This window comes from Notamacropus eugenii, chromosome 1 (genome assembly GCF_028372415.1).
Source record: "Notamacropus eugenii isolate mMacEug1 chromosome 1, mMacEug1.pri_v2, whole genome shotgun sequence".
NCBI classification, from domain to species: domain Eukaryota; kingdom Metazoa; phylum Chordata; class Mammalia; order Diprotodontia; family Macropodidae; genus Notamacropus; species Notamacropus eugenii.
In genome coordinates, this window is record NC_092872.1 from 161,130,827 (window position 1) to 161,145,108 (window position 14,282).

At 35.0% G+C, this 14,282-nt stretch overlaps 1 protein-coding gene across 4 annotated transcripts in view; it reads right to left on the reverse strand.

The window, feature by feature from the left end:
- The window catches only part of MCTP2 (multiple C2 and transmembrane domain containing 2), a 257,655-nt gene that overhangs the window by 93,703 nt on the left and 149,670 nt on the right, over positions 1-14,282 (reverse strand). For all 4 annotated transcript variants that reach the window (XM_072617275.1, XM_072617257.1, XM_072617266.1 and 1 more), the window contains 2 exons: positions 12,949-13,051; positions 11,574-11,676 (listed from right to left, as the gene is read on the reverse strand). In XM_072617275.1, coding sequence (XP_072473376.1) covers positions 11,574-11,676; positions 12,949-13,051 — 206 coding nt within the window. The remainder of the gene's footprint in view (positions 1-11,573; positions 11,677-12,948; positions 13,052-14,282) is intronic.

Consider the following 14,282-nt stretch of genomic DNA (forward strand, 5'->3'; position numbering starts at 1 on the left):
TGATGGATTCACAGACCAACAAACTTGCCTCATAGTAAAGCCTTGGCTTTTTACATCCCTGAACCTCTAGCAAAATAGTATCTCTTTTGTGTGTGTGTGTGTGTGTGTGTGTGTGTGTGTGTGTGTGTGTATGTGTGTATGTATGTATGTGTGTATTGCTTTTATCAGAAAATTTAAACCATTCCACCTTAAAGATGGCATATAATTGTTGACACATTGAAAATGTGACTTTTTTAAAGGTATATCAATTTTACTTTTGTACCAGATTTATGATTTTATCAGTGTTGGGGACCCAAGGAGAAACTAATTGCCGATTCTAAGACAGATCAACTTCTTTGTATTTTACACTTCCAGAAAGATGCTTGTGGGCAATGAGAGTATAAGTGACTGGCCCAGAGTTACACAGCTAGGGTGTGTCAGAGATCAGATTAGAACCCAGGTCTTTTGACTCTGAAGCCAGCTGTCTATGTATTCATTTATACCAAGATGCTTCAATAAGACTGATTTTCACCAAAATTTGGCTTGATTCCATAAATACATTTGAGGCCACTTACCAAAAAAATGCTAAAGTACAAATATATAAATCTGTGAGAAACTGGAACTTTTTTAACAGTCAGTATTAGGATAATTCCTTTTTTTATTTCAAAGGTATCTCCTACACATAAGAGGTCTTTTGAAAAATTAAACTTTTTTTTTCAATCACCAAAATTCTACCTCTCTGCCTCCAATTCTCTCCTCTCAAATGAAAAGCAAAATAGTTATACAAAACAAGTTTAGCATTGGTTATAAAGAAAAGAAAAAACATATTTAAATACATACATAAATACATAAGTATATGCATACACACACACATATATATGTATATATACACATATCTCTGCACTCTCACTTTTCTGTGAAGAAGTGAGTAGCATGCTTCATCATGATCCTCTCAAATCAGCTGGCCATTATGCTGCTCAGAGTTCTTAAGTCTTTCAGATTTGTTTATCTTGACAATACTGGTATTGTTGAATAAATTGTTTTTTTCTAGTACTGCTTATTCTGAATCAGTTCATACGTGTCTTCTCAGATATCTCTGAAGCCATCCCTTTCATTAATTCTTACAGCATAATAGATTCTAATACTTTGCCTCCACAAAAAAAAGTCTAAAAATATTTTTGTACATCATTAAATTTTGTTTCGCTTTACTGAGGACTTATTTTTCCTCTTTTAATCTACACAGTCTCTATTTTCCCTCTCCCTTCCTTTGCCGTTTTCCTCCTATTTCCCTGTTGAGTGAAGTTCATTTCTATAACCAGTCCAACTGTGTGTGTATATACTCTTCCATCCTTTGACCAGTCCAGATGAGAGTGTAGTTAGTGTCAGCCACTCCCCTAAGTACTTCTTCCTTGTTTGTATAGACCTAATGATGTGAGATAATTTTTCCCAACCTTTGTTACTCTTCATTTCCCTTCCCCTCTTGTATAATCTTCTTCCCTTTCCAGTCTTCATTTTAGATCATTGGAAACAACGGAATCACTCTCAGGACTTCTGTATAACTAGAATTCTTTTATGACCCCTGTGTTATAATATAAGCTGTTTATCCTTGTTGAGTACTTTATTATTGTTTGTTGACATTTACTTTTCTTGTTTCTCTTACTCTTGCATTTTAATATCAACATTTTCCACAAAGTTCTGGTCTTTTTATCAGGAAGGTAGTCCCATTTTGCACCAAAGGTCCATTTTTTTTTCCTACTGCAGCATTAAGTTTTTCTTTATTATAAACTATTTCCTTTGTCTTCTGGAATGGCGTATCCCAAGCTCTCTGTTGCTTTATATTAGTGACTGCTATATCCTGTGTGATTCCGACTGTGGCTTCTTGTTAATTGAATTCCTTCTTGATGTTAAACTATTTTTCTTTGATCTGGAAATTCTGAATTTTGGCTGAGATTTTTCTGGGAATGTTCATTTTTTAAATTTATTTCAAGAAGTGACCAGTGGATTCTTGATTTTCTGGTTTTGTGAGATCTAGACAGTTTTCTTTTAAGATTTTAAAAAATATTATATTTAGAGTCATTTCTCTTTGGTCCTAACTTTCAGGTAGTCTACTGATTTAAATTTTTTTATCCTCAGTCTGTTTTACAGATCAGTTCTTTTTATTGTGAGATATTTCATACTTTCTTCTTCTTTTTCTTAATTTTATCTTAATATTTCTTATTCTGATGAGTAGTCACTGGCTTCTATTTGGCCCATTCTAATTTTCAGGGAGTTTGTTGCTTGGATAAAGTTGTGTATAACTTGTGGCAAACCATTAATTACCTTTCTAATTCTTTCTTCCATAGCTGTCATTTCTAGTTTTTTCCTCTAATGTTCTTATTTCACTTATAAAAATATTTTTAAATCTAAAAAAATCCCAGCAACAACAAAAACTCAATCCAACTTCTTGCATCTTTTGGCATTCTAGTTGAATTTAGTTGAATTTTGAGGCTATTTTAGATATTTTAGAGACATTCTTTTCATCTATGTTTGAGTCCTTGCTACCATAATAATTTTTTATGGTGGGATTCTTTTTTTTAATTTGATCATTCTTCTCAGCCTTCTTTATGAATTATTCTGCTTCAAACTGAGCATCAGACAGACATCCCCTACCATGCCCAGCTCTTCTTCTTGAAGCCTCCCTCTAACCCTGGAATAGATATTTTGGAAATACCCTCTGCCCTAGTGATCTCTCCCTCTAATTAGTTGACTCTTCACAGATTCTGTATTTAAAGAAGACACCTAGGTCAGCTTTGTCCCATTACTCTCCAGGCTGCATTCTGTACTTCTATCAGGCTCATGCTGAGTACCTGGCCTCTCCTTTCCTCAGCTTCCTTTCATGTGTTTTCTTCCGCAATTCGAATGCAAGCTCTTTGAGGAAAAGGACTGTTTTTCCATCTACTTCTATTTGTATTCTTAATACTTAGCACAGTGCCTGGCTTACAATAAATGCTTAATTAATGCTTGTTGACTGATTGTTGACTGACTTTGGACTTTCTATTAGGCCCAGGCTCTGGGCGTTTCTGGAGGGAAGGTCTGGGTTGGTCCTGTTGGTCATTTCTTGGGCTGTTGAGTGGTGTGTCTCTCAGACTTTCATGGACAGTTCAGGCTGGGGATGTATAAATTTTCATCATTCTCCAAATGGTCAAAGCCAGAGCAAATTTTATTCCCTGGCTTCTTTGAACAGAGCTCTGCTAGTTCCTGACCTGTGTTTGGGGACAAGAATAGACTGCTGCTAAACTGAGCCACTAGCAACTATGTGGAAAGCTGTCAGCAGAGTGACAGATTTGTAGCTTTACCACAGGCCTGAGATTCCTTCCCTGGTTTTCCCTCTGCAGACGTTAGAGTGGACTAGAAGTTAGAATTAAGACTCCACTCCATTCTTGTCTTCTGGGCCACACAGCTGTACTGCATAGGTTTTGGACCCCAAAGAATGAAGTCCCAGAGGGAAGGTCCCTTCATTCTGTCCTGGATTGGTGAATTGGCACTGTATGGTGGGCTACAAAGATGTCAGAACCTGTCACTGCAGCCTACATGAGGTTTCCCCTTGTATAGGTCTGGGACCTCATCTTTTCCTTAGGCATAGTCCTTGGGAGCTGGAATGTTGCTTGGGGGGGATGTTGTTCAACAGAATCCATCTCCACTGTTCAAAGACCTCTTTGTTACCCTTCCTATGCTAACCAGTTCTGAAAAAGTAACTCATTGTTATTTTTCTTGGATCTCATTATCATGATTCAGTATACTATGCTTTTTAGATTTGTTTGGAGGACTTTTGATGGGGAATTTAGTGTCCTACTTCCTGCTATTCTGCCATCTTGGCTCTGCCACTATATCTGAGAAATCTTGGGGCATGCTAAAAACTCTCTCCATTTCAGTTTTTTCCATCTAAAAATTATAGATTGAAAAATGTATTTTCATCATATTGATTTATAGTTCAACTCAGCAAGTATTTGCTAGGTGCAGGGCACAATGCTACTTGTCAAGGATAAAATGGCCAAAATAAAACAGTCACTGCTGCCAAAGAGTTTATGTTCTATTGAGGGTAAAAACACAACATCTGGTAAACTGTTAAGTAAAGGATAATTTAAGGAGGGAAGGGTTTTAATACCTGGAGAGATCAGGAAAAGTCTCTTTTTAAAGGTGACCCCTAGGCTGATCCTTGAAGGAAGCTAGAGATTAAAGTGGTAGAGGTGAAGAAGGAGTACATTTCAAAAATGGATCAAACCTGTGCAAAGACATCTGAGATGACATGTGGAGTCTAAGGACAACTAGGAAGTCAGTTTAGTTGGAAAGTGGTCTAAGGAAGGGGTGGGAAACCTGCAGCCTCAAGGCTACATTTGGCCTTCTATGTCCTCATGGGCAACCCTTTGACTAAATCCAAACTTCACAAAACAAATCCCATTAATAAAAGGATTTGCTCTGTAAAACTTGGCCTCAGTTAAAAGACCACACCCAAGGCCCTAGAAGGCCAGATGTGGCCTCAAAGTTGCAAGTTTCCCACACCTGGTCTAAGGTATTGTTTCACTTACAGTATTTACATCAGGAACACCTAGCATAGTGTCTGGAACATAGTAGATGCTCAATAAAGACCTGCTGATTGATTGATAAAAGAGAATAATATTAAATAAGACAGAAAAGATAGTTGGGAAAGAGATCATGGAATACTTTAAAGGCTAGACTGAGGAGTTTGTATTTTATCCTAGAGACCTTAGGGAGTCATTGAAAATTTTTAAGCAGGGGAGTAAAATGCCAGCATCTCTGTTGAAGTAATATTACTTGGCAGATATTTGGAAGCTATATGAGAAAGTAGAAAGCTTAGAAGCAAGGAGCTCAATGAATAGATTATTGATATGATCCAAGAGACAAGTAATCTGGGCCTGAATTAGTACAGCAGCTATATAAATGGGAGGGAGTAGAAAAGGAAGGTAAGAAATATGATAGACATAGAACTGACAAACCTTCACACCTGACTGGATACTGGGAATGAGTCAGAGAGAAAGCTCATGGTTGGGTGCCTTCCATAGAAACATGGGAAATAAAGAGGAGGGATAGATTCTGAAGGAGGAAGAAGATTATTATTCATAGTTTTGAAAAGTTAACTTTGGGTTGATGACAGGATAGCTAAGTTGTTCAGTAGATATATGACAGTGAGGTTCTAGAGTTCCAGAGAGAGATTATTGCTAAATATATAGATTTGGAAGTTACCCACATAAAGATAATTGACCATGTGAACTAATGGTATTATCAAGGACAAAAATGTATAGAGTAGTTGTTCTCAACCTTTTTGTGTCCTAGCCCCTATACCAGGGTGGTGAAGCCTATAGATCCCTTCTCAAAAATAATGTTTGAATACATAAAACAAAATACTTAAGATTACAGCCAATCATATTAAAATAAAATTATCCAAACTGTTTACCCTGAAGTAGAGAGAGAGGGGAGGGTCCACAACAGTCTTCAGGGTCACCCATAGTTAGTGACTTAAACATTGGATAATTTTGCAGCAAAGGAGGTTGAGAAGCAATGGTTAGAAAGGTAAGAAGACAGCTAAGAACAACACAATGGAAACCAAAGGAGAAGAAAATATCCAGAAGAATGTGTCAACAGTATCTCAAAGAACAGAGAGGTCAAGGAGAATGAGGAATAAGGAGAAAAAGGCAGTGGATTTAGCAGTAAAGAGATATTAGATAACCATGGAGAAAATAGTTTCAGATGGAGTGAGAAAACAGATTGTTACAGATTAAAAAGTGACTAGGCAATGAAGAAATGGAGGCAACAAACCAAATACATTTACATTTTCATGTATTTACTTTTAAAGTGTAATTTTGATACCTATTATGTTAAACTATATCATCATGATTATGTTTTAAATTCTCTTACATACATGCTTTATAAAATTTTAAAGTAAACTTAAACAGAATGAAAGCCATAACTGAGGTTCCTTTAAAACAATCAAATAATGTTTTTTCTAGAATTTTCCACAACTAATTTAACAGAGTATAGTATATCAAATGAAGCACTAGGCAGCCAACACATAGGTTTTTAATTCAATTCATTCAATTACCTTATAACAGCAGACTCTTTAATAGGCTAAGGAGGTTTTATTAAAATATTACCATTTTGAGTAAGACCAAAAAGTATGTTCCAGCCTTAATATGTTGACTGCCTCTTAAAAAATTTAGAACTTTTATTTAAAACAGACATACACAGACCCCTTTCCTTAGGTTTTTAGAAATATCATAGCTTATGAAGTGCTTACTAGTTTATCTCATTATCCTAGAACTAGTAATGCACATTTTTTTTCATCAACGAATCCAATTATATTTGGATTAAATTCAACAAGATTTAATAAACACCTACTATAGGCACTATACTAGATACTGGGAATGCAAATGGAAGTCTCTACTCTGAAGGAGTTTATTTGCACTCTCTTGGAAGGAAATAACTAGTAAAAAGATATGTCAAAACAAATGTATGCAAAATAAACAGAAAGCAAATTTTAAGGGGAGGGAAAGAACAGAAATAGCCCCAGATCTTATGGAGGCACTTGAACTGACTTTTTAAGGAAGCCAAAACATCCAAGAGCAGCTGCAAAGGCTCAACATATCAGGAAGCTCTCACCAACCCAATTTTCTGCCTATATTACACTGGCCACTGGTTGCATAAGCATGCGGTATGACTTCTAACCCCTTTCAGATTAGTGTTCAGTCATGTCTGTTTTATTTAAGTAAGATGAATAACTAAGCTGTTCAAATTAGTGCAGAGAAATATTCACATCTAAGGAAGATAGCCTAAGGCTACTTAAGGAAAACCAATTTCTCATGACTTTTGACTTTGTGCTATTTCAGGAAATTCACCTATACGATGGATGATATCTTAATATTGATAATCCAGTCAAAAGAGTTGTTTAGAACATGGTATCACAATGGCTACCCTATGGGCAGAAACAAATGAAAATTTTAAATGAGAATTTAAACAAATCACAAATGCTAAGATTAATGAGGTAGAACACTAAAAAGCTAGAGATTTCATATTTTAAGAGATTTTAAATAATTTTTCTGATATTCAAATTTTTGTTTTAAAGAGCTTTAAAAACAGATTTTAAAGAATTACAAAACATTAACATATACTCTTATGTTACACATATGTTGATGAACTAATAAAACTGGTGGGTAAAGGCTAAGTTCTCTAGATGGTTTGTGAAATCATTAAAGACATTTTTCATACTTGTCAATCTTTCTCAACATTACATTGCAATAATTTCATAATTATACATTTTATTCATATGGTTGTAAGAATCTAGAGCAAGGCAAAAGACCAGAACAGAAGTTTGAAATAACATTTAAATGTGTAGGTTTTAAACCTTCATATTCAAAACCTGGAAGTATACCATTAAAATACTTTAATCAAAATATCACATTTCCCACTGAAAATAAGTTGATTTTTTTTCGTAACAAAAGATAACATTATTATTAGACTATGCAACTTTTGTAGTATAACAACTAATGTTTTGCATGTGGATAGTCGTTTTAGATTTAGGTTATATTGGTAGCTACCCTCTCAAGTTCTGTGATTCTGTGGTTATATAATCTTCCATAGGTGCTGTCTGCTGTTACAAGGATCCTTATTTCATAAGTGGGCAGTAAGTTAAAATTAACTCTGCAAAATTAGTGAAAATATCCTTCTCTCTGAGTGATCTGGTGAGCACTTAAAGTTAATCACAAGGTAATATCTGAAGTCAAAAGTGTAACCAAATCTTATCCTCAAAATACCCAGAACTTGAGTCCTGAACTAGGACAAAAGATGGATGAATGGAAAGGAGACAAATAAAGAGATGCAGAGTTTAAGATTAAAAGATTTGGCAACTCCTTCAACATGGGTATTGAAGAAAGGAGACTAAATAGGGTGGCTAAAATGTTTTGTACCTGATTGATTGAAAAGATAGTGGTACATTAAACAGAAAAATAGTAGCTTCAAGGAAGGACGGGTTTTGCAGAGAAAACAGAATAAGTACCATTTCATATGTGGTGAGTTTTAGACTATTTATATAAGGCCAATGGAGATAACTTTGGAGACGGGTAGTTGGGTGGCTGGGACTAGGAGTGAGGAAGACCTTGAGACCCTGGTAAAGTAATTTAATCTCACCATATCTATATTTCCTCTTCAATAAAATGGAGATAATAATAGCACCTACCTTACTGGATTGTGAGGATCAAATGAATTTAGATATTTAAAGTGACCTGTAAACCTTCCAAAGCTATGTAATGGATCATTATTACATTATTAGCTGGTATTATCATCAAATAAATGGTAGGGTAGGAAAGTGAATTATGAGCGACTGAGAAGTGAGTGAAAAGGTAAGAAAATGAAGGTAATGAACATAGACAATCCTTTCTGGGACTGGATGTGATAGAGAATGAAGGTATAAGAGAAGGGAAAGGCAGATTCAAGGGATAAGAAAACAGAAGAAAACAATAGATAAAGAAAGATTGAAGGTTAGTAGAATAACTGAGAGAAAATCAAAAAGAAAAGAGAGGAGAATCAAAAGGACAGATAAGGAAATGACTTTGACAAGGACAAAATTCACATCTTCATCACAGTCTATATCAAATAAGAGAAAAGAGAATGACAAAAAAATTTTTTGAGATGTGGAGAAAAAAGTAAGCTCGTTCAATGGAGGACCTCTATTTTCTCAATGGAGGAAGAGGTGGCATAGGGATTCTGAAGATAAAGAAGTAAATTGGAACAACTACTGTGTGTTGGGGTAGATCAGGAAAGAATAAACGTATGACCATGCAATGATAAGGTCCCAGTTGAGATCAGGTAAAATAAATGTGTGGCGGACCCTATTGTCACAGTTGCTTGACTTAGACCAGGAGTGTTCAGCAATGTGTGAGTAGTGAGTGAGTTGGATAAAACACAGTTAATAATAGGACATGGATGTAAGGGATTCAAGAATAGCCATTGGTTCATGTTTAATTGTTTAATCACAAGGTCCAGATGGTGAAGAAAAAAGAGGTCAGAGCAGAGATGATGGATTGGGACAACAGGAATGGATGGAAAGTCCAGGAGTCAAAACAGGTTTAGGAGTGATAATGCACAGTAAGAGATAAAGAAATAAGAGGTTAAGTTCAAAGTTTTGTATCATAGATGCAAAACACATGTAAATGATGATGTCAAAGTGATTGTGAACATTTGAACTGTTTGTAGTTGAGGTTAGTGAATATGGAAATCATAGGAAGAAGAGGTTGAAGAACTTGGGAGGAGATGTTTGAGGGGATAATAAATGAAATGCATACTGAAGTCCTTAATTATAAAGAGTGCAGCTGGTATGGAAAGAAAGACCATGAACAAGTTGCTGAAATACTTAAGAAAGGATATAAAATGAAGCCTGTGACAAGGAGTTGGATTAGGTGATAAAGATGAAGTGAATTTCAAAGGGAGAGGAGGTTAAGTGATGGTGGTAAAAAAGAAAGTCTAGAAGTAAAGTGAGGAATATACTACTATCAATTACTCACTTTGCTGACACTAATAAAATATTATGGTCACCTGTGCCAGGTAATGTCAAGGGAAGCAAAAGCAAGGACTAACAGCAAATAGCAGAGACCACATCTCTAATAAGAATACACTCTAGTGGTAGGGACACATATCTGATGAATAACAAGAAGTGTTACATCAATGTTTTCAATAAATGACTGCCAAGATCATCAGAATGAGTTATATCCCACAAAGGATCTTATGGGATACATATTAAACTATTTTTGAGTGAAGAGATGAAAGAAAACCTTAAGCAGGTAAATTATAAAGGATCAAAGTATTTCATGAAGACAATAGATGCATAGATGATTTGTATAGATGATGTACTAAAGATGTCAAATATTTGTGAATTACCAATCTTTTTTTAAGGATGGAAGAGGAGAGAAGTATGTAAGTAAGCAATTAGGTTATTTCCCTAGTGCTCACTTTTTAGTACAGGTTAAAGGGAAAAGTAAACCACCCAAATATATACAAAAAATCCAAGTTAAGTAATAGTTTTCTGAGCAAGAGGGAAATTTAAGATGCTTAGTTGTGCTCACCTAAGATAAATGTACAAGTGTAAAGGAATTAAATGGAAAGATCAATGAATCAAAGAGGAAGAGACTAGATTGGAGAACTCTTTTCCTCCAGATTAACTGAACAGCATGCAAATTTCACCAAATCTCACATCCTTTTAAAAAATGAGTGCTTTAAGAAATAACTGACCATGTCCCCCCCCAAAAAAAGAAAAAAGAAAATTCTGAATTAAGATCTTTCGTCTACAGCCCACATTACCTGATGCTAATCATATAGAGCATTTGGCAAGAACAGATTCTACAGGAGAGCAGATGCTCCAGCCACTTTCTTCCAGTAACATCAGAGATATTAGGACTTGGGGGAAAAATTAGCAAAGTGATCAAAAACAGAATAAAAGATGTTAAGAGGTGTACCAAATCCTCCCTTTTCCTTGTAAACATCAAATGGCACTTCATGTTATGTAGAAGAATTATTTTAAAATATTGACTAACTCAATCCAGGGAAATGTACTAATAGCTTTAAAAATGTATTTCTTGAGGAAGAAATATATAAAGCTACATTGAGTGAAGAGGGGGCAGTATGGCTAAAGAAATTATAGCCCAAGTTGGTCAAGAAACTAACAAGGTCAATAAAAGGCCAACATAGAAGACGACACTGAATAAAAAAGGACATGCACATCAAATTGAGTAGGATGAATTCAGTACCCAGCTTTACCATGTTCCTTCCCTATTACCATGAAAGGACATTAGTCATCTTCTTCTCCTTTGAGTGCTTTCATTGAGATATATTTAAAACTTCCTTTTACTAAAACAGTCTTAGCTGTTTCCAGATTCTAACATATCAGTGGATCATTGAAGCACCTTTCCTTCTGCTATGGGAGCCCACAGATCATTCCAACGAAATGCTGTTTCATGCCAAGAAACAAAAACATATATGCATATGCATGCACATAACGTCATATATATTAATACATATGTGTGTTCCTGTATATATTTCCCCTAACTTTTTGCAAATATCCATGTATATCTATTATCTATCTATATCTACACACATGAATATATATACATATAATACATGTATATATTTCTATATATATATATATGTATACAGAGGGAGAGAGAGAGAGGACAATGAAAACACTTTGGAGTAATTCTCAGAGTTATTCATAAATGTGCAACTATGGGAAAATAGTAATGTTCGTATATATATGTATATATATATATGTATATATATATATATATATATATCAACCATACAAGGTACCTGAAAGTGTGGAAATTACCAGTGTATGATGAGAAATTTAAGAACATTTTAACTAGTAAAAGTATCAGATAAAAGGTAGACTTTTATATATCAAGAACTCCTTAAAATATTGCCCAAGAAATAGCCTTATTGCTGTTTATCTCCCCATCAAGCTTTTTTAATTTAGTTAAGAAAAAATCTACCTCTAAACCATTGAATCCCATCAAAGTAGAAAGAAGCAATGTTTTTCAGTGATGATAACTTACAGACAGCAAGGGGATGGCAACTTTCCCAAGGAAATCAGGGGGCTTATCTCCATCTTCATCAAATACTGTCACTTCCAAAACATCATGAATATCTTTAATAGGACTGGAACAAGAAGTACAGAGTGTTATACACAAACACACACAAATGAAGTCTGCTCCTTGAAGATCTGAAAAAACTGTTTCACTAATTAAGTCTGCATTTCCTTAGAGTATAAAAGTACCATTTAATTAAATTCCAAAAATTAAATCAAACTGACTGTATTCCCAAACCTTCCATCATAGAAGGTTCAGACATCCATATGAAAAATAAAAAAGTCAACTTTTCTTCTATGACATTTTTTATGTGTACATGTACTTTACTCTGCAATTCTGAAAGAAACAATACTAGGGGCAAGATGTCTAAGTAGGGTAAGGGTGAGTTACTTCAAAGTACAATAAAAAATTGTACTTTCTTAATATTAAAGTGAGGAATTACTTTTTGGTGGAACTGTTAAAAATCAACAGTTGGCTGAAAGATTTGGTGTCCCAGAGCTGAAACCAAAGATATGAACAATTCTATAAGCATCTAGAAACTTTACTGTAGTGACCTATAGTTAGAAATCTGCTATGATGAAATAGTTTTTGAGGTGTGATGACCAAATAAATAAATGACTAGTGGCACCTGGAATTTTGCTAGTTTTAACAGCAAAGCTGAAACCACTTGCATTTTCAAGCTCTTTCTTCTCTTACTCTAGCCTACCTAATTTCAAATTAATCCCATTCTTTCCTTTATAAGCTTATTATATTATGAATTCTCTTAGCAGAATGGACCCCTATTTTATTCAAACATCACAAACACTCAGTTTCTTGCCAAGTGTTACAGCTTCTAATCTAAACTAGTAAATATGAGATTATTAAGCTTCCTAATTATTTGGATTAAGTTTGGGAAACATGGCGGAGATTAAAGAGTTGGACTGCTAAAATTACCTAGAACGAAAAGAGTCATCTGAAACCAATGAGAATTCATAAGTGGTATAGTTTCAGAAATATTATGTAGTTTAAGATATTTTGACTTTACCGTATGTGTTAAATTGCAGTACCTTAAACTCCAGGCATATATTTTAGGTTTTCTAACCCTAGAATTATTCTGGGTAGAGAGAAGCTAACTAATAGACTAATCTATCCATTAAATAATTTGCTCAAAATAATTATTTTCAATATTGACTCTAGGCACATTTAGATGAAAGTATAAAAAGCTTTAAGGAATGAAAAAAAAAGCATTTCCCTCAACAAATAGAAATCCCACTCCTTTGTCTCAACTTGCAAAAAGCAACAGCATAATTAATTCTCACAGCTAAAATGTTGATTAGTTTTGCTGCTAAAGTCATTTACTTACAATGTAAAAACTTTGTTCCACTCAGGATTGAGGTTTTTGTAAACTGTATGCGTCTGAAGTCTGTCATTTCCCAGCTCTAATAAGCAAAAAGGGTCACTCTTTCCTGAAAAGAAAATATATATGAAAGTCAAAGACATGACCCAATTGCATTAAAGATTAAGAGTAACTCTGGAGCGACTGGTACGCTAATGTAACCTGTCCGTGCTCAAGAGGCAAAGAGTTGTAGAAGAATGTTGTGCTTAGGTAGGAAGACCCTGGTTCAAATGCTGGCTCAGAGCCCTTGGGCAAGTCAGTTAATCTACGAATCAGTTTCTCATCTGTAAAATGATGAGTTAGGAGCCTTGTTCCTCTAAGATTTCTTTTCACTCTAAATGTATGAATCACAATATACAAAGGTAATCCCATTGATCTGGCACATCCTATGGAATCTCTGTGTGACTGGAATGAAGGAAGAGTTGAGCATGGTCAGAAAGGGGCCTGGGAAACAGAGCCTGACTGTAGTGGCAGATTATTGCACTAATTGGTCTTTATTAATACAAGACCAAGAAATGGGCTATGCATTCATTTTCATAAGCAAACAACATGAAAATGAATGGGAGGCAGGTTTTGCTAATTTCAGGATATTTTAGGGAATATGCTAGAGTCCATTTCTGCCTTTTGTCTATGGATTAAAATGAAAAGAGGGTATGCCCTTGGCTATATTCCCCAATTTTCCTTACTCTCTTCTCCTTGCCTTTTATTTACCTTGTTAGACTTAAAACAAACAAAACAGAACCTGAGAACAAGTAAAGTGAGATGCAATTCTTTTTACTTTCAATCAGGACTCAAGTGATTATTAGGGAAAGAACTGATGCTTCTATAAAGAGTTCATGTAACATTCGTAAAATGCTTAATTTTGCAGACCTATATCCTTATAGGTACTTCACAGATTAGAAAAGAATTAATTAACAGGGAGCAGAGCAACAAATGTTTTCTAACAAATGGTCAAGGAGGACTTAGAACCAGGGTTTAATGCTGAGTTCACTGAGCCCTCTTAATGCAGTGATCCAAATATTCAAGTCACTCTATGTATTCCCCAATTTATTTAGTAACTAAGAACTCTGAGGTATTACACTTCAATAAAATGGCTGACATACACAGAACCCCCTATAAAAGAGCAGAGGAAGAGAAGGAGACAGAGAGACATGGGACTAGGGTCAATGTTCAGTAGATTCAGTTGACTAGAGGACTGCAAAGGGAGCACATTTGAAAAGAGCATTCAAGCCACTGCTGTCGAGAATAGTGATAGCCAGGAATCAAACCTTATGTTCAGATGACTACATAACTAACCCAAG